This window comes from Apodemus sylvaticus, chromosome 1 (genome assembly GCF_947179515.1).
Source record: "Apodemus sylvaticus chromosome 1, mApoSyl1.1, whole genome shotgun sequence".
Lineage (NCBI taxonomy): Eukaryota > Metazoa > Chordata > Mammalia > Rodentia > Muridae > Apodemus > Apodemus sylvaticus.
This window is the reverse complement of record NC_067472.1, coordinates 105,532,668-105,558,819: the sequence shown is the minus strand read 5'-3', so window position 1 is coordinate 105,558,819 and position 26,152 is coordinate 105,532,668. Positions and strand designations below refer to the sequence as shown.

Here is a 26,152-nt window from a genome sequence, read left to right as displayed (position 1 = left end):
TATTATAAAAATGGCTCATAAAAGCTCCTTTTTGTAACACTGAAGATTCACTGAAGATTGGATTTATACTATTTGGTGTCAAAACATTCCTTCTATAATACCATGGTTGAGGCCCAGGCAGAAAAAACAACAACAACAAAAAAAAAACAACAACAACAAAAAAAAAAAACAGAGCTACATACATGGCTTGCTAATGGCAGAAGATAAAAAGACTTGACTGGAAGCAAAATCAGTCTTTCTGGTGAAATTTGAAATGGCTGGAGTTCTCTATACATTCTCTCAGTTAATCTTCAAAACAAACTGATAATATATGCTGGAGACAGTAGTCAACACCTCATTTGGAACATCTAAGTGCAGCATCCAACCTTTTAATGACTATTAATTAACAGTTTGTTCTTGGGACAGAAAGTGGATCAGCTGCCATCAAGCCTAACAACCTGAGTTCGATTCCCAGACTCACATGGTAGAAGGAAAGAACCCACTCTTACAAGCTGCTTTCTGACCTCCATATGTATACTGTGAATGCACACAAACTAAATAACTTTTTTATAGTTTCTTTTCTAAAAGAAACTATTTCATAACCTGAAAGGCCTTCTCTGCCCCCCACTGTGCAAATCTTTGACAGAATTGTGGGTATATACTAACACAATAGAATAAATTCAGTCATAAGAAAGAAAAGTAAGTACAGTGTACTCATATAAATAAAATACATTTTAAAAAAAGTAAGAAATGAGGTATGAATATACCACAGCTCTGGTCTACAGAGTTAGTTTCAGGACAGCCAGGGCTATACAGAGAAAGCCTGTCTTGAAAAAAATAATAAACTATATGTGTGTGTGCATGTGTGTATGTACATATATGTATAATTTATTTTGATATAATTTTAAAGGTAAACAAACCAGAAACAGAGGGATTTGGTTTTTTACCAGCACAATCTGTACCCTTCAGCAAACACTTCACAGTACTCTTTCTTTATCTGTGTTATTCTGAACACCACACTCTTTGACCCAAGAAGATCAATTAACTAAAAAATCTAGAGTACTGGGCTTGAATGCTGTTTCTGCCAATGATTCTGTGGTATCAGGCAAGTCAATGGACATTTGTTAAAAGAAACTGTTACTTGAGCATATGGTTTATGACTATAATCCCAGTGCCTTGTCAGAGACAGGAGAATTAAGGGTTTCAAGATATTATCTCAAAAAGAAAGAGTGCTCATAGGGGAAAAAAAAATTAACCCACCCTTGGCTTAGTTTAATTCATTGGACATGGATACACACACACACACACACACACACACACACATAAAACAACTGATTGCTATGCACCAGTTTGTTTGTTTCTTTGTTTATAAACACGGTTTCTCCATTTAGCCTTAGATGTTCTGGAACTCACTTTGTAAACTAGGCTGACCTCGAACTCAGAGATCTGCCTGCCTGTCTCCTGAGTGCTGGGATTTAAAGTGTGTGCCACCACTGCCCAGTCTCAAGCAGAGGTTTAAGTGGTACTACCCTCAAGCATATCAGGGTTTCCAGGCAAGGGCCCCAATTCAATGTAATGAAAGTAGCTTCAACTCTGTAGTAAAATCAAACAACTATATGTTTGTTTCATCTAAGAACATCTATTAAGGAAGTATGCCACCAGGATTTTCAGGCCTTTCCCAAGAGCAGCACTGGAATACTTAAAAAAAGAATGACTCCCAAAAGCTAAAGCTAGGTTGAAATCTAGTTCTACCACATACCAGTTGGGTGACTTTTGATACAAAATTTCCTTACTGATAAATGGGGAGGAATATCTATTTTGTAGAACTGTGGGTAGATTAAATCAAATCTCATAATTAAGTTGAGTGACAATGCAAAACATAAGCATTACTATATTATCTATGAATATATTGACATTTTTAAGTACAATTTGAAAAACCAAATGGAAACTCAAGAAAACTCATAAACTTGGAATTCATAAAGTTGGAATAAACAAATGTACATAAAATTTAGTAAAAATGAAGCAAAAAAGCAGGATAAACACTTCTAATCCCAGCACTATGAAGCCTAGGAAAAAGGATTACCTAAAATTTGAGGCAATCTGAGATCCAGTTGCAAAAATAACCCCCAAAAACAAAACACAAGAACAAAACAAAAAAATCAGTTGGGTGTGGTGGTGAATGCCTACAATCCCACACTTGGGAAGCAAATTCAGGAGGATCTAGATCAATCTGGTCTTCATAGTGAGTTCCAGGCCAGCCACAGCTATACAGTAAGACCCCGTGTCCATCAAACCAAGGCAGGGAGGAACCAGTAAGTAAATAGCAAGTAAAAAGAAATTGAAAAAAAAAAAAAAGGTGCTTTGAAACAGACAGAAATGAGATTGGTCAAATGATTTGTCTTAGTCAGGGTTTCTATTCCTGCACAAGCATCATGACCAAGAAGCAAGTTGGGAAGGAAAGGGTTTATTCAGCTTACATTTCCACATTGCTGTTCATCAGCAAAGGAAGTCAGGTCTGGAACTCAAGCAGGTCAGGATACAGGAGCTGATGCAGAGGCCATGGAGGGATGTTTCTTACTGGCTTGCTTCCCCTGACTTGCTCAGCCTGCTCTCTTAGAGAACCCAAGAGCACCAGCCCAGGGATGGCACCATCCACAAGGGGCCCTCCCACCTTGATCACTAATTGAGAAAATGCCCCACAGCTGGATCTCATGGACGTACTTCCCAACTGAAGCTCATTTCTCTGTGATAATTTCAGCTTGTGTCAAGTTGACACAAAACCAGTCAGTACAAGGACTGAAAAAAAGAATCCTAGAGTGACAATATACACAACTCAAATATAAGTAGGGTGATACCCATGAACCAAATGCATAGTCTGTCTAGACCTCCATTCGAACTCCCAAGAGCCCTACCAACTAATCTTTAAGTATGCCTTACTTAGTAGCAGCAATATTTGAGTCTTGGTTTTCACATTTACTAAAATATTTCCTCTGCCTTTGACTCTATTGTACGGAGCAAAAATACAGATTTCTAGGACTCTCAGGTTCCTCAACCATAAGACACAGTGGTAAAATAGGACAATAAGTTCTCTTTCAGCTTTATGATTCTAAAAGGAAGAACCTCTTCTACTATTAGCATGAAACTTCTTAGACAGCTCATGTACCAATAAGGAAGCAGAAAAGGAAAATGAGACACTTGAGGATCACCTAAAATTCATCAACATCTGTTCTCTTCATAACACTGTAACACAGAAGCATTTTTCTGTAGGGTGTGGTGACTATAATCTTAGTACACAGGCAGTTGAGGTAGGCCTCAATTCCAGGCCAACCTGGGCTACAAGCAAGACCCTGTATCAAAGAAAAAAAGGAACAGCATCTTTCTAAAGCATTATCTTTTCCAGGATAAGCATACCTAAATCAATAAAACCAAAGCAATTATTTAAAAAGGATAAAGAACCAGCAACTATAAAGTTGTTTAATGAACAGATTTTCTCTTGGTATTGTCCTCCAATTAATCGTTTTCAGAAAACTTAATTTGACAAAGTGAGGAGTTGAAATCTATTTAAACTTACCTGAAACATGCAGATTTTCTTTAAAATTAGCATTTAAATACATTTGTATAGATGAACACCAGTAATTAGATTGAATTGTAATTAGAAAAAAAAAGCCCCTAAACTAGGTGTAGCAGGAGGATCATGAGTTCTGGATTAGGCTTGGCTTAAAGTGAGACCGTATCTCAAAATAACAAAAAAAGCAATAACTAAAAAAGCACATGAAGAATAATTATTAATTTATTTTTATACTACAGGCTAATTTTCCAAAATGGTATAATGGTCCAAATTTTCTTTATTTTTGTTAAAAGTTCAATCTTTATGTCTTTTCAAGACCAATCTTTATTTTATCTTATAACAAGCATTCCATTTTACCTTCTATGATGCCTCCATCAATAATCTATCCTCCGTCAATTTTTTTTTGTTTTCCTACTATAGATCATCTCTTGGATTCAGATTTTCCCAACCATTTCAATAAGCAGGACTCTCTCTCATCTCCTATACTCAGCCTTCACAGAACTACATCCATCTTTTCTTGCCTTTTGGTCAGTCTGTGGACATAGTACTTCTTTGGAACTGAATGTATCTCTTTGGTATTTTCTCCCCAGAAATATCTACCAGCTTCTCTCTCAAATCCCAAATACAACACAGACCTCTTTTCTCTTTACAATCAGTAGTCCTCCAAATAGCCCAATAACTCTCCAAGTCTCTGCTTTCCAGCAACTCTTATTAGTTATATTCAACTAGCATGCTTTCTCCAGCAGGCAAGTATCCTATAACTTGACACAGCCTGTCAAGGATCTAAATTTCTAAAGTTTCTTTCATTAGCTCAGCTATTAAATTGGAAGTGAGACTCAGTGATGTGGCGTTTGTCTAGTTCTGGGCTCCAGCTCAACACCATAAAAATGAATAAATGTTTCTAACCCATGCACATAAGCACACACACCCTTGAGCCCTACTCCCTTTCCAGCAAACCATTTGCCCCCATTTTATTGTTAAGTGGCTCCTCCCAGTGCTTCTAATTCTTAGACCAATACATAATTTCCCTCAGGTCCTATTTGCTTGACAAAACAAAACAATTGACCAAATCTTCTTCTTTGGTCTTCACAGATTTTACCTCTCCAGTGCTTCCATGTAACAAATCCTATTTGTAGTTATTTCTCAGTCTCTGGATATCAGTGGTCACTGTTCCAAACTCAGCTGTCTTCCTCATCACACCCCACCTATTTTGCTAGCCTCTTCCCTCACTCCCTTTAACAGTCTCCTAGCCATGTTCTGTCTTTCCTTAGGCCTATTATCCAAGCTTTCTAGTTCTCTCCCTCATTCTTTGAACCTGACTCTTAACACTTCTGGAAACTTTCTCTAGAACCTTCTACTCTCTAGTCTTTGCCTCAGATGTTTTCTATACCCCTCAGGTAAAAGCCTTCTTACTCCTGGCTAACTTACTTGATCCACCAATTCCCCTCAACTTTTCTCTGTCATTCCCTATTCTCCTCAACTATGGCAGATTTCTCCTCATCTCACTGATTCACTCTTTCTCCCAACCTCATCACTTCTAGAGTTGATTCCTGTCATCCCTTAGATTATCCTTTCATCTTTCTCAACCTTGTCCTTATTCCCTTTCTCCAACAATGTTATGAGTCCTCCAGTGGACTACTCCCTTAGTGCCTCACCTAGTCCCCGAATCTACCTTCTACTCTATCTAAACATCTCCAGGCCAAGGCCAGCATTTCCTCCAATTCACAGCGTCTCTTCCCATGGCACTCTGAATGCCCAGACACCAATCTCCAATGGCCTGGGCCTGGCCTCCTGGGAGAGAGGTACAAGTCACGTACCCCATCCGCATCTTGGCTCCGCTCTGACTGCCCCCGCTGCCGGGTAGAGGAGGGCGAGGAGGTAGGCGGCCGAGGTGCATACTTTTTTCAAGGGCCGACATCAAAGGGAGGCCGCACGTCAACAGTGGCCCAAGGTCCGTCTCACGATACGCGCAGTACAACCGGTCACAGCTCACTCCTCCAACGACGCCCAGTCGCCTTTGGACAGCAACCAGCCACCGGCAGCGCCGCCTACCGCCCACTGGCTCAGTAAACCCCGCCCCCTAGCCCCAGCGCTTCCACCGGAAGTGCGCAACAACCTTCGCACAAAGGAAACTGGGTAACGGAGTCTGCGGATCTCTCAGACTCCTATCAGAGAACTCGACAACCCTAGCGGGACGAGTCCTCTTGAAGGCAATGCATGCTGGACAATGAAGTCCTCAAAGAGTGTATCAATTTGCGCTTGCGCAGCTGCAGGTGCCTTGGGCCAACTTCGCAAAGGTAGGAAAGCAAAGCATCATGGGTGTTGTAGTCGGTTTGCCGGGACTCTTATTGGCCCCTTCTTTTGGCACCGCTTTCCGGGAACTGTTGGAGGAAGAATGTTTCTTCCTGCGTCCCAGGCTTCCCAGCGGCGCCCGTTGCCGGGGAACGCAGGCGCCATGGGAAGGGATGGCGGGAGCGTACAGCTTAGGAGCTGGCACCTGCGTTGAATTGGTGACGAAGGGCCCAGGCTCGGCATGAAACAACGGAAAGGCCAAGTGCCTGGGGGCGGCCGTGGGCGCAAGAAGAGAGGTAACTTTATCTGTCTAAGATTGCGGAAAACATAAAAGGGCTAAGGAATCCTAAGGAGATTTAGGATTAAACCGGCTCCGGTTAAAACAAAACAAAAGAAGACAGAAGAGAACCAGGGAACCAGAAAGTTAAGAGATTTTTTTTTTTTTTAAAGAATGGAAATGAAGTAGCTCCTGTGAGTCGATAAATGAGGCAAAGTGAGGATTAATAGATACGGCTAGAACAACAAAATTAAACGTGTTTTTACCTCAAGGATAAATGTATGTGTGTTAGAGGGATTCGGAGTAGGGGGAAAGGACATAACTGTCCAGAAAAATCTTAAATGATGAAAGGGTGTGTGGTAGTGAACATCGTAACTGACATGAACATCGTAGTGAACATCGAAACTGACCCAAAAAGCAAATAATAAAGCCATTCATGTATGTACCTTTCTACTTCTTTGACTTTTTTCTTGGGAAGTGATTGTGCGTCATAAGAATATACTGAAATCAGTAATCAATACAAATAGCTCTTTTAACTAAAACAATGTGTGTACTGTGGAGTGGAGAAAAGATCTACCATAAAGCTCAGGGATAATTCGTTGAAATTCAAACGTATATGCATATATGGACTGCTCCTTACTTAGAATGACTTAAATCCAACCTAAATCCTGTTAGTTATCCAGCTCCTATGCGTGACCAAAGGGGGCCCTATGGAACCCAGGCTGGCCTTGAACTTAATCCTCCTGCAGTAGTCTCAGTTCTCTGTTTTGTTTTTTTGTTCTTAAGTCTTCTCTAAATCTTTCAGAAAGAGTCCTGACCAAAAGGAAAGCCAGGGTTGTGATTGTTCGTTTCATTTACATTAGATTCACCATCTTTCTGAAATCTAGTAAGATTCAAAGTTAATATTATGAACCCAGAACCAAAAATAGCAGCAAATCTAAAAATGTTAGTCTCTCTCCTTGACTGTATGATCTTGGCAGCAAAGTTCAATTTAAGAGTGAAATAAAGAGCCAGCTGTGGTGGTGTACACCTTAAGCCCAGTACTCGGGAGGCAAAGGCAGGGAGATCTCTGAATTCAAGGCCAGCCTGGTCTAGAAATCCAGGTCTAGGACAGCCAGAGCTGGTTACACTGAGACACCCTGACTCAACAAAAAAAGAGTGAGGTTACAAGTAATGTATCTTCTCCATTATTTTATTTATTCATTTTACATCCTAATCTCTGCCCCTATGCCCCCTCACAGAGCCCCTCCCCCATGATAATGTATCTTAACTGTGCTTAACTATGGATTTGCAACAGTATTTAACAAAACTTTCAAAATCTGTCCACTTGGGTTTTTTTTGTTTTGTTTTGTTTTGTATTTTTTTTTTGTCTTTTCAAATAGTATCTTTCAATTAAAGAAAAATTTGGATTAACATAAGTAGGCTATTCCATGGCCTGTTTTTCTAGTTACTTCTCAGAATTAGAGCAGTTAGGAAAAGCTTATTTTTCATTCAAAAAGTATATAGAATACACCTTATCCCAGCTCTCAGGATCTCTGTGAGTTTGAGGCCAGCCTGTTTTAAGTAAGTGAATTCCAGACAAGCCTAGTAAGATATCTCAAGGAGGAAAAAAAGAAAAAAGAAAATTCTGTTTTCCATGGTTAGATCAGATTTTAACTCAGTTTGTTGTATTCCTCTGTAGGTTTGAGTGACATTTCACCATCGACAAGCCTGCCACCTCTGGTTGAAGGGCAGTTACGCTGCTTTCTCAGACTTACTATTAATAAAGTTGTATGGAAGATTGCGAAGCCTCCTGCTTCCGTACTTGTCCGAGTAAGATGGTGGGGAGAAACATCCGATGGAACCCTCTTTTGTCCTAGGGATGCCTTGCAGACTGAGCCTAAAGCTGTGAGAACAACGACCCGTTACGCTATTCGTTGTGGTCCAAAGCAATTTACCTCGTATCTAACAGGTATGGTTTTCTTTTGTATTGTCTTAACCGCAAACCTGATATGAAATTGGTGTCAGCAGTCCATTATTTAAACAGATACCATCATTAAACTGTCTTTCCTGCCAAGAACATACAGTTAAGGGCAGAGACTAACATCTTTAGATTTTTCCCTCCACTTTTTAGTGCTGGATTCATGATATTAACTTTGAATCTTACCAGATTTCAGAAAGATGGTAAATGATATTTATTCATAAAACTTAAATCCTCAAATGAGGAGGATTAGCAGTTCAGTAAGAAAAAAAAGTGTCTTTTAATACAGAAAGCAACAGTCATACATTTGTTTGTATATCCTATGAGATAACTATACCTCATAGGAACATTCAAGTTGGTGTGGGATTTAGAGAAAGTAACTTTACATTTCTGACCTATTTCCTCACCTATAAAATGAGATCAAATACCCACCCTTTGACCTTCTGGGTATTTTCATGAAGAAACAATGTGGTTGAGTTGAAAGAACATAGCCAAAGTCTAGACCGCTAAGTTTGAACTCTAGATTTTTGTGTGATCCTAGGAGGTGTTGTTTATTGTTGTTGTTTTGAGACAGGGTTTCTCTATATAACTCTGGCAGTCCTGGAACTCATTCTGTATACCAGGCTGGCCTGGAACTAAGATATCCACCTGCCTCTGCCTTTCAGTTGCTGAAATTAAGAGATGTACCATCACCATCAGACTAGTTTCTTAAGGTCATAGAGTCTCAGTTTCCTGTTATGAGGAGTATGTCCTTATTAGGATTTACCATGGAACTTGATTGGAAAAAAGTAAAGTAATGGGTTCAGTACCTGCTACACTGTAGGTATAAGGTCTACACAGATATTATTTAAGGCATGGAATAATAAAGTTTTCAATTATTGTCCCTACCAAGAAGTCATGTAGATTAGTTGAAAAAAGAAGAAATGACACAAAGCATTAATGAATGATGACAGGGTGTGAGTTAATGTGTAATTATCCCATATATAGAGAATTTTGACTAATCTAGGTTGTCAATAAGGGGGGATCTTGTAAGTTATTAGGAAACCAGAATCTTATTTTACCCTTGCTACTTTTCATTGAAGAAGCTATTTCATCTTTCTGGGCTTTAATTTTCCCATCAATAATTTGAAGGAGTCTAACACAAAATGATATGCCAATGCCCAGATTTCATTATCTAGTTTCATTATCTAGTTAGGAAAGACGGCATTTGAATAGGACACAGATAGTGTAAACCTTATAAGAGATGAGCTGGCTGTTAACAGAACCATGATAATGTTTTCATGATAATGGCCAAAATGGGCCAGCGAGGTCACTCAGCACAAAGGCACTTGCCACCAGAGTTGGAACCCAAGGGTCCCACATGGTAGAGGAAGAGACCCGACTCTGACACTCAGTCCTCCTAGGGCCACTTGTGACCTGTGGCAGTGTCCCCTCTAACAAGTAAATAAATGAAAGAGAAAAAAGGAAAGAAAATGGAGATCCAAGAGGTTTCTAATTCTTTCCTAAGAATGTATACTATACTGAAAACTTGGAGAAAGTATGCCTGTTTCTGATTCTGTGTGGGTAGAATTCTGTTGTTCTTCTCTATACCCTTTTCTTGTATATCACACTCAAGATGCAAAAGGTAGACTAAGGAGTAGTTTATAGAATTACATGGAGCGGAGAGTCCAGGGTGGGAGGAAATGTCAAACCAGTGAGTTCAGATAAAGCAAAAGCACGGGGAGTCGGAGGATGTTTGAGGGTTTGTGAACCTTTCAAGTCTGCTGTCTTAGGAAAACGGTCCTGGGATTTGGTGAGGTGCAGTTTACTCGCCCTTTTAACCCATCTTATCTTACTCTGAAAAGATGTTAAAGCAGTTGCTAAACATTCCAGATGTAATGTTTTAAAATCCCTTTTTGTTAAAGGAAGGTGGAACTTCAGTTGGAGAATGAAGATGAAGCCCCAGAGGTCCTAGGACTCATGGGAGGCCCTAGGACTCACACCGGGAGGGCCTGTCCATCTGCTGTGGTTATTAAACTCATTTTCAGAGTTGTGGATTTGAAATTCAAAGAACTAAAAGTTCATTTCACACAGAGGCTGTCAACAGGCTGAACATCCAGTTCCAGGATATCCAGGGCCTTCTTCAGGCCTGAGGGACCAGGCACAAAACTGGTGCCTGACATACATGCTGGCAAACACACATACACATAAGATTTTTAACCTTTTAGCCTTTTTTAACTTTTACTCTTTTGATGGAAATAGTGCCCATAACATTCCAAAGCCTATTTCAGTGGGCTTGGTCATTCCATCTGTGACACTGAGGAGTATTAGAGGATTGGATTGGAATGAGTGACAGTGGGAACGCGAGTAATACTGGATAACACCACAGCAAAAGGGAAGGGTAAAGTGTAAATCTAAAAAGATGAAGCTTGCCGGGGCGGTGGTGGCGCATGCCTATAATCCCAGCACTCTGGGAGGCAGAGGCAGGTGGATTTCTGAGTTCGAGGCTAGCCTGGTCTACAGAGTGAGTTCCAGGACAGCCAGAGCTACACAGAGAAACCCTGTCTCGAAAAAACCAAAAAAAAAAAAAAAGATGACGCTTTTTCTCCTTTAAGCAATGTATAGTACAGTAACATGGTATAGTCAACTTTAGTCCATTTTGATAACTTTAAAACTTACTGAACCCTCTTGTTCTCATGTTCTCTCTTGCCCTCTAGGGCTCTTTTCTTCCTCCCTCCCTTCCCTGCTCTCTCCACGAGGTCATGGCCGGCCTCTACTTCTCTATTCTCTCCCTCTCTCTGCCTTTCTCTGCCTCTACTACCCTCTTAACTCCCCTTCCCTTCATTCCCTGAATAAACTCTATTCTATACTAAAACAAAACAAAACAAAACAAAAAAACCCTTAGTGAACCTAGAAATGTTATGTGACCTCTCTGATCTTGTTCAACCCCCACCTAGAGTTAGAAACACCTACACCAAACAATTGTAAAGAAGGGCCAGGGGCTGGTGGTTAGCTCAGTGCTAGAGTTCCTGTCCTAAGGTCCTGGATTCTGCCCTCTGCTCTGGAAAAGGGGCTGTGGGCAGTGAGGTGGCTCAGTGGGTGAAGGCACCTCCCACCGAGTCTGATGACCTGAGTTTGATCCCCAGGCCCCACATGGTAGGAGGAGAGAACTAACTCCTGCAAGTTGTCCTGTGACTTCTCCATGTGTGCTGTGATACACTCAAACATATAACACAAAAATAAGTAAATAGAAGTGTAGTTAAAAAAAATAAATTATAAAGAGAACAATGAGGCATGAAAGAGTCTAGTTATTAGTAAGTAAGCAATAGATGTTGGTGCATTTCTCTTAATCCACATGTGTATATCATTTGCAGCCTCCAGAGTACTTTTGTATCAGTTTATATAATTTTTGAGATGACTACCAGAAAAGGGCTGTGGTATGTTAGATAATTTGTTTAAAGTCATATAAAATCATTCAGTAACTACGATGTGGGAAGACTCTGTCCTGTGTAATCTATATGTAGTATCCTCAGTTCCCCCACACAGATGTTAAGATGCCTATTTTATAGATGGTTATGAATTCCACCAAAACAGCTCATGAATATTAGAGCCAAGAAAAACCCACATGGATCTTGTCATTATAAGGCCTACTTTTCATTTATGTATTGGACAAATAGTATTAATGAACCATTTCTCAGCATTGGTAAGAAAATATTCAGAATTTGTACTGTCCTGACATGATTTTAAATTCCATTTGTGTACACTTTATTCTCTTTCTATAGTTAAGATCATGAGGAGATGAGGGATAAATTGTAGAATGTAATTAAGGGGTCTATTTCTATTTGTCTTGGTTTCAAGTGTTTTCAGTACCTTAATACTGCAAATATAACTTAGGAACAAGCAATTAATGACTGGGAGGTCAGGCCCAACCCCTGAAGTCATGCCAGAGCAGTCCTTTTCTCACTCAGAGATTGAGAATGAAGTAACTTCAAGATTGGTTAAATTTGTATTTCAATATTTTAGAACCAGTGCTCGAGTTCTTGCCAAATACATTTACTAGTACTTTTTTTTTTTTTTTTTTAATGAGACAGGGTCTCACTACATGGCTTTGGCTTGTCTGGAATTTATTGTATAGACCAGGCTGACTTCCAACTCACAGAAATCAGTTACTCTGTCTCTACCTCTACAGTGCTGGATTAAATAAAGGCTTATACCACCACACCTGGCTGGGTACATTAACTGGTACTCTTAAAGGTATCTTTTGTTTATGAGTGTATGTCTCTCAGATGTTGTTGCTTAGGCTCTATCTCTTGTGTGTGTGTGTGTGTGTGTGTGTGTGTGTGTGTGTGTGAGAGAGAGAGAGAGAGAGAGACAGAGACAGAGACAGAGACAGAGACAGACAGAGACACACAGAGAGACAGACAGACAGACCAAGATGGCACTGTGGTGGCACTTGCTAGGTTGACTGGCCTGCAAACTCCAGGTATCTACCTGTCTCCACTCCTCACTTCTGGGACTCCCAAGTGTATATGACCCCTTTTGTGACTTTTTTACAAGGATTCTGGGAATGGACTCTGATCCTTGAGCTTGCAAGACATGCAGTTTACCCACAAAGCCATCCTCCCTAGCCTATGAAAGTTGGTTTCTTACCACGTACTTAGCATGCTAGGTATCCCATATAGTCTCTTTAATATGCAGTATTTGTCATCCTTTTCTAAAAGTCTTGTTCTTTGGTGTTGGCTTATTCCTCCTTCCTCAGATGGTATGGTAAGTAAGTGCTTGGTTTACTTACATTTAGTTGTTCATTTTATGCTCTTTAGCTTACCTCTGAAAAACAAATAGTGGAAGCGATCTGAATATGTTGTAATTGCTTCTGATTAGATATGGCCATGCTGGTGTTGGAAGTAATCACCAAATCTGATCATCTTCCGGTCGGCAGAGTTCAGATCAGTGGACTCGCCCAGCTGTCTCCAACCCATCAAATCAGTGGGGTTTTTACCATTGTTTCACCAGCATCGAAGAAACTTGGAGAACTTCAGGTAAAAATGTTCTAGTTCTTTACTGCTGTGTTACCACTTTTCTCATTACTCTGACCAAATACCTGATAGGAAGTAAGGGTTTATTTTGACTCCTGATTTGAGAATACTGCCACTTGTGGGAAAGATATGCAGCAGGAGCTTGAGGCTGCTTGCTTGCATTTGGGAAGATCAGAAAGCAAAGAGGTCAGGAGCCTATAAACTTCAAGTCTCTCCCAAGTGCCTTCTAATCTTTCACTAGACCCCACCTGCTGGAGATCCAGTATTCAAATACAGGAGCTTGTCAGGGATATTTCATGTCTGACCAACTAGTGGCAACTACAAAGAATACGGTCTGGGGGCAGAAGTTGAGCCTTCTAGAGAGGATAGGTCCATGATTTCATGTCTCATGCAAAGTCTAACCTTGTGACTTATTCATTCCTTACCCAAAGACTGTACTTACTTTTGCAACCCCCCTCTCTGAATCCAGCATCCAAGTTGCTTTCACACTGTCTGCTGCTCTGTTCTCTGCACTGGATTGAATTCATAGATACATGATGGTGTTGTTCTGGTGCAGTATCCAGAATTGTTTGTTGGTGGGATCCCCATTTAGAGTCTAGACTCCCTAAACGAGACTATATTTTCATTTCCCTCGGTTCCTATTATAGTGCCAAGAAGCATTTGTTTGACTCATGTTAAATGCTATCTTTGAAATTGTCACTCATTGATCCAACTTATATTTTTGATGCACTTTTCTGTGTCACTAATACAGAAATAACGAAGGTTCGCTAATGTTTTCTAGAACACAGTATGATACATATTAGGCTGTAGGTATGCAGAGGATGCTGAGTTAATGTAATTCTCAGGGCTTTGCTGGACCTGCCTTCTTCCCAAGTAAATAACACAGAGACCTTATTTTATGAATAAGCTGCAGCACTAAACTGGGCAGGTTCTGAACTATTCTGATCTGCTGTGCTGGCCTAGAGTACTTCCCAGCCATACACCCCGTTACTCACATCTGAGGCTCACCCTGGCCTGCCTTGGTCCATGTGTGTCCTCATGGTTGCTCTCCCATCGTGACCTCCCGATGAATCCTGCTGGTCTATCTCTTCCTCTTTCTGTCTCTTTCTTAGTGCTTGGGAATTCCTGAATGGGATCAGAAGTCCTGCCCTATGCTCTTCTGCCCAGCTATAGGCTGAATCAGTTCTTGATTAACCAATCAGAGATGATGGAAAAGAATTTTTAAAGGTGATTTAGACAGGTGATGCTCCAGTTATGACAATGCTAAGGTCTGGACTGCCCAGACCTCTGGGCACAGCAATTAGCATCTGAATACACAGTGCACAAAACCATTCCCAACAACCTGGGAAGACTATTAAAGGATTCCTTTCTGAGAGAGAGCTTCAGAGTAAACACTTAATTTTCACATTTTACAAATTCAAGTGATGAATGGATTCTCCGAGCAGCTTCACACTTCTTCCTGAAAGCAGCCTGAGATGACCTGTGAAAATGGTTCCTACCCTCTTGATCCAGAAAACCGTGCAAAAAATATCATGCAAATCAAGAGATTCAAATCTTCATGTTCATTTTAAGAACACTGAAACTACCCAGGCCATCAAGAGTATTCATGTCCAAAAAGCCACCAAGTGTCTGAAAGATTTCACTTTAAAGAATCCATGTTTTGTTTTGTTTAAAAAAAAAAAATCAGGCATTAGCACTCACCTTTAATCCCAGCCCCTCTGCAGAGCCAAGTAGATCTCTGAGTTTAAGGCCAGCCTGGTCTACAGAGTGAGTTCCAGGACAGCCAAGGCTACACAGAGAAAAACCTGTCTCAAACAAAACAAAACAACAGCAGCAGCAACAACTACAAAACCCAGCCACGTTTTATGCTATAGGTATAATGTGGGGTCTATAGGTGCATCCAGGCCAAACAGTAGGGCTGGACACAGGCGACGGCTCAAAGGAGAACATTCAGGTGAGCAAAGCTCCTAAGATGTGCCCTTGAGCTTACAGGCTCATGGCTGAGGGACCTCACAGGAAGCTTTCTTCTTTCCCAGAAGAAACCGAAAAAACTAAAACTTACAACATGGGAAGAAATTCAGCATGAAATGAAAAATTCAATTGGTTTTACACCTTGCCAAATTTGTTCTAAAGTTAATACAGAAGATGAATAGGAAAAGAAACCAAGACAAGGTAAGGAAAGAGGACTTAACGTTGCCAGATACAAAAATGCACCGCAGAAGTACACACAGCTGACATCTGTGCAACAGACTAACAACTCGAACTACCAGAGACTAAGTGGAGGAGCTCAGGGTTTTCTCACTAGATTTATGACGTGTTTATTTAGAAAGTAGTGATACACCTTCTATTGATGGCTGTGTGGTGAAGTGAGTCTTGTTTGCCCATGTGTTTCTGACGGTGTAGGATTTTGCATCAAGCCTGTATAATGATACTCTGACAGTCTTAACAGACATGCCACAAAAAGCAAGAGCACGCTGTGTGTTCTTAGAGTTAGTTATGGCAATGCCTTTTAGTACTAGAGAAGTGAAAATATTTTGTTCAACAGAATTATATTTGTAGTCTGATGATAAAAGGAAATTAAGATGGTACTACATGTGTGCACATGATTGATGTGTAAGGAGAAATAAGTGATGATAATAGCAGTAGGCATATAGGATTCTCTGTGGCCTTTTGTGGTGTTGCTATGGTTTTATGATCAAGATACAATTTGGAAATGTGAAATTCACCCTTTTAAAGTGTACAGTTCAGATTTTTTTTAAGTATATTCATGAAATTATATGGACTTTACTACTTTCTAATTCCAGGACATTTCTTTCATTCTAAAACCCAATACTATACCCACTAGCCTTCCTCCCTTCCATGATCCCCTGCCCCAGCCCCTGGCAAACCAGTCTCCTTTCCGTCCTTATACATCGCCCATGCCTGCTGTTTCAAATATACAGACAGAATAGTATGTGCTCTTTTGAAACTGGCTTCTCTCAATTAGCATAACATTTTTAAGGTTTAGTATATTTTTCTTCTGGTGGGTGAAACATTCAGTTGTATATGTAGACCTCATTTTGTTTGTCTGTTCTCAGCTAACCGGTATTTGGCTTACTGGCTTTTGTGAACGTCTCTGTTTAAGATCTTTTGTGAACATGTGCTTTCAGTCCCCTTGGGCACATGAGTAGGAGGAGAAATGTTGGTTGGCATGGCACTCTGTTTAACTTTTTGAGGAACTACCAGAATTTTCCAAAGTAGCTGTACTATTTTTGATCATATTTAAATGTAATTTATGTAATGAGATGTGTATTTTTAAGTTTAAAGGTCATTCAATTTTTGAATTGTTTTTGATAGATGATTAAGACAGAAGTCAGATTCTGAAAGAGAAGGCGTTTGGAGATAAGGGGCAGTTACAGTAAAGGTGAAACAACAACTTAAGTTTCCTTGTTCCAGGGCTGGAAATAATGGCTTAGTGGTTAAAAGTAATTGCTGTTTCCCCAAAGGCCTGTAGTTCAGTTCCCAGCACCCATGTTGGGCAGCTCACGCTGCCTGCAGGGCTCCTCCGGCCTCACGCCCTGCATTCACATGCTCATAACCGCACACATATAATTTAAAAGAAAAAAATTTAAGATTAATAACTTTTTTTAAAAAAAGAAGCATTTAAAAAAATTCCTTTTTCCCAGATTAGTGACAGTAAAGGAGGGTACAGAAGACAGAGAGGGGAAGATGCAGCTGCAGAGAGGAGGAAGAGCAGGCAGAGGGAGGAAGATGCAGCTGCAGAGAGGAGGAAGAGCGGTCTAAGGGAGGAGGATGCAGCTGCAGAGAGGAGGAAGAGCGGGCAGAGGGAGGAAGATGCAGCTGCAGAGAGGAGGAAGAGCGGGCAGAGCGGGGAAGATGCAGCTGCAGAGAGGAGGAAGAGTGGGCAGAGGGAAGAAGATGCAGCTGCAGAGAGGGGGAAGAGCGGGCAGAGCGGGGAAGATGCAGCTGCAGAGAGGAAGAAGAGCAGGCAGAGCCGGGAAGATGCAGCTGCAGAGAGGAGGAAGAGCCAGCAGAGGGAGGAGGATGCAGCTGCAGAGAGGAGGAAGAGCAGGCAGAGGGAGGAAGAGCAGGCAGAGGGAGGAGGATGCAGCTGCAGAGAGGAGGAAGAGCGGACAGAGGGAGGAAGATGCAGCTGCAGAGAGGAGGAAGAGCAGGCAGAGCGGGGAAGATGCAGCTGCAGAGAGGAGGAAGAGCAGGCAGAGCGGGAAAGATGCAGCTGCAGAGAGGAGGAAGAGCAGGCAGAGCGGGAAAGATGCAGCTGCAGAGAGGAGGAAGAGCAGGCAGAGCGGGGAAGATGCAGCTGCAGAGAGGAGGAAGAGCAGGCAGAGCGGGGAAAATGCAGCTGCAGAGATGGCTCAGTAAAGTACTTGCTGTGCAAGCCCAAGGACTCAAGTTTGGATTCCCCGAACCCGTGTGAAAAGCCAGACGTGGCTGCATACACCTGTAACCCCGGGGCTGGAAAGACAGGCAGATTTCAGCCAGTGTAGCTGACCGGAGAGCGCCAGGTTCAGTGGTTGCTTTGTTTATGGTTTAAGAATATGGTTTAAGAACAGTGATGAAAGAAACCTGCCTAGCTCAGTCTTGCCTTCCACATTGCTGTCACAGGCAGTTGTGCCTGGACACACATGTGCATGTATGCTCAGTAACAAGCAAGTAGATGTGGACAAAGAGAACCTGGTTACCAAACTAATTTTCATGTTTAGTAGATAATCATGTGTGGTTGTTTGAATAGGTATGGCCCCCATAGACTCATGTATGTGAAAGCTTGGCCCATAGGAAATGGCACTATTAGAAGGTGTGGCCTTGTTGGAGGAAGTGTGTCACTGGGGGCAGACTTTGAAGTGTTATAAGTCGGCCTGGTGTGGCACACCAACTGCCTGTGAATCAAGATACAGAACTCTCAGCTCCTTCCCCAGCACCATGTCTGCCTGCATGCACCCATGACCCACCATGGCAATAGTGGACTAAACCTCTGAAACTGTAGAAACTATAAGCCAGCCCCAATGAAATGTTTTCCTTTATAAGACTTGCCATGGTCATGGTGTCTCATAGCAATAGAAACCCTAACTAAAACATCATTTATACTTGCTGACCTTCAATATCCCATTTGTAAATAGTGTAAAGCATTATTGCCAGCATGAAATGAGATGAAACTACAGAAACACTCTGTTGGAACGGTACAGCCAAGCACACACATTGAGAGGTTTTAGGCACAGTGAGAGTAACAGGACTGAGAAATTAGCTATGGCAGAAAAGGGCTAGCATGATGTCTGGTGGTTCCCACATAGCGTTTGAGCTAGAAAGACTTCTTATATTTTTAACTGTAAAAGAAAAATATGTAATAGCGCCTAAAAATTTTGTTTTGTTTTTGTTTTTTTGTTTTGTTTTTGGTTTTTTTGGTTTGTTTTGTTTTTCGAGACAGAGTTTCTCTGTGTAGCCCTGGCTGTCCTGGAACTCACTCTGTAGACCAGGCTGGCCTCGAACTCAGAAATCCGCCTGCCTCTGCCTCCCAAGTGCTGGGATTAAAGGCGTGAGCCACCACATCTGGCAGCGCCTAAAATATTTATCCTGGCCCTCTACAAAATAAGTTGGTCAAGCCTCTTGTAACAGTATAGGAACCAGTAAGATTCCAAAGAGAAATTGATGGGGATACAGTGTACTGTGAGCATATGCAGCATTACCACCAGCATCCTGCACAATGGGCATTCCATTAGACCCACATATGCTAATAGCATTAACTACACACAAATCCAGCTACATTTGATGGGAGTCCTTTAAAAAAACTTACCATACCAGCACTCAGGAGGCAGAGGCAGGTGGATATCTATGAGTTTGCGGCCAGCCTGATCTAGAATTAGTTCCAGGATGGCCAGGGCTATACAGATAAACCCTGTCTTAAAAAACCAAACAACAAAAATTAAATAAATAAAAAATTTACTATCCATATTAGGCTTTGATTCTTTCTAGCACATCTGACTGTCATGTCATAGAGCTGCTTTCACTCTACTTCAGTTTTTAAAATCTCCTTGAATTTCAATATTCCTTTTTTTTTAAAAAAAAAAAAAAGATTTATTTTATGTATATGAGTACACTGTAGTTGTGCAGATGGTTGTGAGCCATCATGTGGTTGTTGAGATTTGAACTCAGAACCTTCGGAAAAGCAGTCAGTGCTCCTAACTGCTGAGCCATCTCTCCAGCCCAAATTTTTGTATTCCTGTTTCATGATGGTATGAATTTAACATTGGACAGTAACATTTTGCCCAGATATTACTCATTAGAAATATATTCTTTTCCATAATGAAACATACCTGTTCCCATTTATTTTAAATTTTCTAAGTCTCCTTTTCTCCCTTCGTAGGCATAGAAACATTATATTTTCTTTGCGTATGCACTCTTATATATGATATAAAAGTAGAATCATGGCTGTTTTAAAAGATGAAGAGGTTTGGTGGGTGTAGGCGGGGAACAGGTGACAGTGGGGAGACACTGAATATGCTGGAGTTCAAATGTTGGCATGAGGGATGTGGGGATGGCACCGTGGCTCGGTGCATGCTGTGCAAGTGTGTGGACTGAGCTCAGACCTAAAGAGCCCATGTAAAGCTGGACTTGGTAGGACATGTCTGTAACCACAGTGTTCCTACGAGATGGGAGGCAGAGACAGGAGAATCCTTAACAGCTCATGGGTCACTAGCCTGTCTACACACTGGTGAGCAAGAGACTGTCTCAGGCACCCAGCACCCAAGACTGTCTTCTTCCTTGGACATGGCATACCCACACCTGCATACCCACACCTGCATACCCATACCTGCACTCAGGCACACAAACACACAAGGCCCACAGATTTTTTTTTTTTAACGTCATTATGAAAACCATCATTGAGTACAATGAGTATAAACTTATTTTAAAAGGAAACACTCTACTTCCCTCTTGTTTCTGCTGTAAGAAAGACAGCTGATTACAGAACTCACAGACATTAAAAGAATGCCACAAGCAATGCTACATGGTGAAGTCTGACAAATGAAATGGCCCAGTTCTTCCCAGGCTGTGAAGTACAAGAAACTCTGAAGAAGTGACCGGAGTAGACTTGGGGCTGTAAAGTTGAATTTGTAGTTTCAGATCTGCCAAAAAACAAATCTCTAGGCCTAACAAATTATTAGCAAATTCTTCAGATTCTTAAGGGAAGAAAAAAAAATACCATCAGTCTGTTCCAAAAAAATCAAAGAAGAGAAAACACTATTTTGAGGCATATAACACTTTGATACCAAGAGTAGAGACAGAAAATAGAAGAACAGTATTTCCCATGAACCTAGGCCTCAAAATCCCCAAGAAATACCAGTAAACTGGGGCCAGCACTGTACAGGAGGAACAGTCCTATCCTCAAGAGCTTACCCCAGGACTGCAGGACTGCTTCAGTGCTAAGCAAGTAACCAGTACAATCAGACATCAGCATTGGGTTCTAGTCAGTAAAGAAGCATAGATACTTTCAGCACCACAGTAAATCTCCAAAGAATTTCCAAAGCTTACACACTAGGCCATGGCTTTTGTCTTTGTTGAGTCTAGAAAACCATCACGAGTGATGGTGGCGGTTTGCAGTGAGGAGGGCGTGACTGCAAAGGAATAACATGAGTTTTTTGAGATAATGGAACTGTTCCCTTTCATGATTGTGGTGATTACATAGGTGTATACATATGTGTAAAGTCATAAAACTGCAGTTATAAAATTGATGTTTTACTATAGGAAATTAAAATAATCATAAACCCAGATGTAGCAACAGAGAGTGGTTGTCACCTTGCCTCACACTCGGATATGCTGTGCAGCTGGATGCATGTCCTGACCAAGTCACTAGTCTATTCCAGCTCATTTTTGCCACGTGAGCACAGTGATTCAGCATTGCTGGATCTTCTAATTTTTCAAGAAAAGACAGAGATACCAAATTTTGTAAGAAATGTAATTTTCAAAGCATTGCTTAATCATTTTTAAATGTTACATTGCCAAGCATAATTCTGAAAATTGGACATTAGATTCCACAGATATAAGTAGAAAACTGTAGGCAACTTAGTACTAAAAAGGCCCTGAGTCATTGCTAGAAGACAGATGAGAATCCTTAACATTGCTGTTATACATGGGAGACGCATGCAGCGTATTTATGGTGAATGTGGATGGCGTGGGCTTCAGAAGAGGGTGATATATTTAGATGGTAGAGTGTGTTAGTTCCCTTATCTTCACAGATGAAAACTGTTTGCTTTGGAGAAAACTTTGGGAACATTTTAAGGGAGGAATCTCCAGTTTAAAAAGTAAAGTAGTTTGCATAACATGGAAAAGCTGGTTGGGAATGTAGCATGTGCTTAGCGTGTATGAGGACCCAGCTCCAGCTCCCAGCATGAGAAAGACAGGCAAGCAGACAGAGGCAGACACTGACGTACTAATGGCCTGGCAGAGACATGAACAGGGTGAACATAACCGGGGAGGGGCTCAGTGAAACAGGCAGAGCGCGGGTAGAGAGGAATGAGGGATGTGTGAGGAATGGAGAAGCAGGGGCCTTGGGAGTCAGGCCCAGCATAAGCAACCGGCTGGCCACTTCATCTTTCTAATGCGTCCACAGTTAGATGTTTTTCCTTAGTCTGCATTGTTTTATTTACCTCAGCTTCATCTGGTACTTTGTGCTGAGTCATTTGTGTTGTGCTCAAGGAAGCCATTCCTCACCTCTTCCCTAAATGCAGCTGTCTTCCTAGTGTTTCCACATCACCTAGTACACATTCTTACCTGAGCAGTAACATTTGGGTTTTAGATTATTTAAATTCCCACTGTAAGGTCCATAATCTTCTGGGCAGAGTATTTTAGTCATCTCTCTGTCCCAGGCAGTTAGCATAGAGCTGGTATCAATAAATATTGACAGATGAGTTAGGCCAGCCCTAAGTTTGATTGCAAGATGCTGAGAAAAATTCAAGGTTTTTCTCTGAGCCTTTGTCCACTATCCAATGTCACAGCAGGCTTGTGAGTTGGTGGATACTAAGTCTCCTTAGGGAAAAGCAAACCCTACTGGCCAGTCCACAAGTTCAGTTTAAGAGCAGGGATACCTTTATTCCCCGTGCCTCCTCTGCTTCTACAATGCAGTTAGGTCGTTAGCCAGTGATAAACGGTAAGGTCTTGCTGTGTTGCTCCCACGTCCTAGGCTCTAAGGATCTTCTTGCATTGCCCCCACAAAACTAGGCTACAAGCAAGAGCTTATCTCCGGCAGCAGAAGCTGTGTCTCCTCTTAGTGTTTTATCTTTACCTCCAGCAGGACAGTAGAGACTTCTCTGTGCCAAGCAACAGTCAGAATGCAAGCAAAGACCACGGCATCTACTGATCAGAGCCTCGGCGTGTTAGCGTCATGCCATACCTTCAGCACTGTGCTAATCAATCATCTACTGATCAGAGCCTCAGACATGTTAGCGTCAGTGCCATACCTACGGTGCTGTGCTATCAATCTGTAGAACACTAGAGGATATGGCTCACACCTTCAAGGGATGCATAATCTGTCAGTATGATAAGTAAAAAATGCAAATAGGCCTCTGCCCCTTACATGCTGGGCCTTACTCCGTGGGTACCACCACATATGATCTCTGCTTTGTTTTTTCTTATTCTTATACTTAAGATAATATAAATTCCTGGCAGAGTAGTGTCATCACTGAGGTGTTTCTAAATGAGGAACACAGCATTTTGCTGGCCTATAGGAAAGTATTCAGTAGTAAATAGTGGCTGTTGGTGACTAGATAGAGGGTAAGAAGAAACAGGAGGAATGCAGTGGTCTTGATGTCATTACAGACATAATGAATCAAGGCCGGAGTAAACAAAGGCACACAGTAGTGAATAGAGAGTGCTCAGTAGAAACCAGAGGCAATTGGTCTGTCTGGGTCAGAGGGGTGGAGGAGTCCTGGGAGCCTAGTGAGAAAGGATTTTGAGGTAGGTAGAAAGCGAGACCTAGGCTTGTGAGGAATTCTGTCAGGTAGGGAAATCTTACCTTCAAGGGATGCATAATCTGTCAGTATGATAAGTAAAAAATGATAAGTAAAAGTTGCTAGAAACTGAAGAAAATTTGTTCTGTTTCATTCTCTTTCAGGTCTCACTTGCCCTGGAGCCTCTGTCAGAAACTTATGACAGCTACAAACCTCTTCCTGCCACTGAAGTGACAAAAAATGTGCTTTTATCTGAGCGAGAACTCAGGGAGAATACTGAGTCCAGCAACAATCAGTCTGTGATCCTGTCAAAGTCTTGTAGGGTACCTACCATCAAATTTGATGGGAAAGAATTAGCAGGCAACAGCAGCAGGTCAACCACACCAAGGTAATGATCTCATCTCCGAGTCTCTACGCCTGCCACTCTCACTGTTCTCATTCTGTGTCATCTGTGGTAGACTGAAAGGCTGAAGGCAGAAGTGAGTCACACTCTCAGCAGATAGCTCTTTAGTTCCCACTGCCAGCCTGGTTGGATACCAGGGACTGGCACAAAGTGGACAAGACACAACTCCTGGGACTCAGGGAGAATGTATGCTTAGCCTGCCCCAAATACAGCAGTCACAAAACCACCATTTCTAAGGACTGCTCACAGTCTTGTAGAGAAGCCCTTGCTGATACTGCCTGTGAGGGAAAAGAGGGAAAGGGAATTATTTTGTGAAACAAAATGAAGTATAAGAAACAGATATTTATCTTAAGTAATTACTTGTGAAGCATTTGCATTGTATCAGAGTCTGTGTAGACACATACACATTCCCTTTCCCTGTGTGCTGGTATCTATTTTGTATCACTTAAGGAACAACCCACAACTGTGATCAATTTTTTTTATAAGGAGATTAAAAGCAGATATACACAATCACACTGCAGAGGAAACCACCTGTTCCAAAGCCCCAGCTTCAGTGCCCTCCCTGGTCCCCAATCTCTGAGGAGATGGTATATTCCCAAGACGGGGTATAAGCTGCTGGCATTGTTTCTTCCTAACAGGGGAAAGGACCACTTGTACTTTGCAGAGAACTCCGATGCAGTAAAGAGTTCGTTGTGTGGACTACAGCGTCACCTTACTCAAGGGGCGGATGGAGAGAATATAACTCTGAGAGGCAAAGCCCCACAGAAGCAGCTGTCCCTCCTGAACAGTTCTGAGTTTCAGCCACAAATTAGTACAGTCGCCAAGAGTCATAGTGACTCATGCATGCTGTCTTCAAATAACCCCCCTACAAAGGACCTTCTTTCAGGTATGTGTCTGTTACCTCAGTCTATGCTGCATTTATTGGGTTTGTTCTGCTTGTTAGCCAGGCCATGAAGGGAAGCAAGACTTCGCTATGAACTAAGTAGCCAAATAAAAGTGTGAGACTTGGTGTCATCCAGGGACTCATGTAAAGGCAGCTCTACTAAACTGCTAAGTGATTACTGCTTAGATGTGTTTACTTTAAATTAGTAAGTGGCAATGGTGTGTGTCTATGGGCTACAGTAAGATGTTTGCGGATGTGTATATAGTAGGTAGTGATCATATCACCTGACATGAGTCATCTCAGGCATTTATCATCTGTGTTAAGAATGTTTCAAATATCCTCTGTGGTGCTAGGAAGATGGCTCATCTGCTTCCGCCAAGCCTTGCTGACCTGAGTTTGATCCCCCGTGGCCCACATGGTGAAAGAGAGCCTTGACTCCTCAAGTTGTTCTCTGACTTCCACACACATTCAGGTGGCATGCTCTACTCTCCCACCGCAGGCGCACATGCTCAGGCACGAACCCACTGATGCAAGTTTAAACACAAAATGTTCCTTGCCGAGTATTTTAGACTCAGAATTTTATCAATAAAACCACATGTGATAGAGATGATTAGCCTCGCTTAAAATTTTCCTTTTACATGTATCTGTGCTTGTGAGTGCAGGCACTTATGTGCTATGGCACATGTGTGAAGGTCAGAAAATAACTTGTAAGAGTTGGTTCAGTCCTCTAACCATGTGTCCTTATCCAACTCAGACTGATAGCACAGCAAGCACCCTTCTTGAAATGTCACAATGGTAAATCTGAGAAATGAAATAGCATTTGTGAGGCTCAGAAGCAGATAGAATATGCAGTGTGGCCAACCTTAGATAAAGGGATGTTTCAGCATAGAATGGATTAAATTTTCATCACACTACTTAGAACAACACACAAATTAAACTTGGAATACATAGTTTCCATTTAATGTTTTTGACTGAAATTTCAGAACATGAAACCATAGACAAAAGGATGCTTGCAGTGCAGATGTCAGATGTGTGACTCGGCAGGGTACTTATCTCGGAGGGATGCTGCAAGGTAGGAAGAGTGATGCCTGGCACACGCAAGGGCTTATAAGTGCCCTTTGCTATTGCTGCTGCTGTCACTAGCTCAGGGATGGGTGACTTCTATTAGTTAAACAGTCTGAAACCATGGGTTCATCTCACTTTTTCCATGGTCCTGCTATGGGAACTTAACTGAGTCATGGGCTTCAATTTGGCATTCTCATTCATGAAAACACAAATTTAGACTAGATCATTATAGGTATAACTGCTTTCCACAAGTTAGGCTTTATATCATAGATCGTATCAATAAGAGAATAAGGTATCTGGCTATAAAAATGAATCCTAGGCACCATTTAACTGCATTGTGTACAGACAAGCTATCAGTTGGGAGACATAACAACTCCCATAGAAGGATCAGTCTCTCTGGGAAAGAGTGTTTACTCCTTGATGTAACACCTCTAAACACAAGGCAGACACCAAGTAAACAATGTTGTTAAGTGAACAACATCCTCAAGGAATTGCCAGGCTGATGGGAGACTGGATGCAGAGGCCCCTGCAGGGTCTCCCCAAGGAGAACAAGTGCTGGCTATTGACACCCGTGCTGCTGGACTTCACCTTTGCATTTTCTGTTTCTACTGCTTCAGCTCTGTTAGAACAAGGCAATAAGCTGCGGAACGCCATGTTGATTTCTGCAATGAACTCCAGCCCAGATACTAGTGTGCTGCTGGACAAAGTTCCTCCTCCTACGGCAGAAGATGTTCCCAGATCATCAGTGCTG

At 41.7% G+C, this 26,152-nt stretch overlaps 2 protein-coding genes across 5 annotated transcripts in view; one reads left to right on the top strand and one right to left on the bottom strand.

Moving 5' to 3' along the window:
* Positions 1-5,610, bottom strand: part of Ppme1 (protein phosphatase methylesterase 1) — a 53,718-nt gene extending 48,108 nt beyond the window's left edge. Inside the window, exon 1 of the mRNA XM_052157623.1 lies at positions 5,365-5,610. Within this exon, the coding sequence (XP_052013583.1) occupies positions 5,365-5,465 (101 nt within the window). The 5' untranslated portion in view covers positions 5,466-5,610. The remainder of the gene's footprint in view (positions 1-5,364) is intronic.
* Positions 5,611-5,737: 127 nt separating this feature from the next.
* The window catches only part of C2cd3 (C2 domain containing 3 centriole elongation regulator), a 104,951-nt gene continuing 84,536 nt past the window's right edge, over positions 5,738-26,152 (top strand). Inside the window, exons 1-6 of one of the 4 annotated variants that reach the window (XM_052157609.1) lie at positions 5,738-5,844; positions 7,798-8,067; positions 12,937-13,094; positions 23,215-23,438; positions 24,092-24,339; positions 26,019-26,151. In XM_052157609.1, the coding sequence (XP_052013569.1) occupies positions 5,775-5,844; positions 7,798-8,067; positions 12,937-13,094; positions 23,215-23,438; positions 24,092-24,339; positions 26,019-26,151 (1,103 nt within the window). In that variant the 5' untranslated portion in view covers positions 5,738-5,774. Of the gene's footprint in view, positions 5,845-5,888; positions 6,136-7,797; positions 8,068-12,936; positions 13,095-23,214; positions 23,439-24,091; positions 24,340-26,018; position 26,152 lie in introns of those variants that run through there. The other 3 variants (XM_052157601.1, XM_052157584.1, XM_052157592.1) reach the window with 3 other exon arrangements.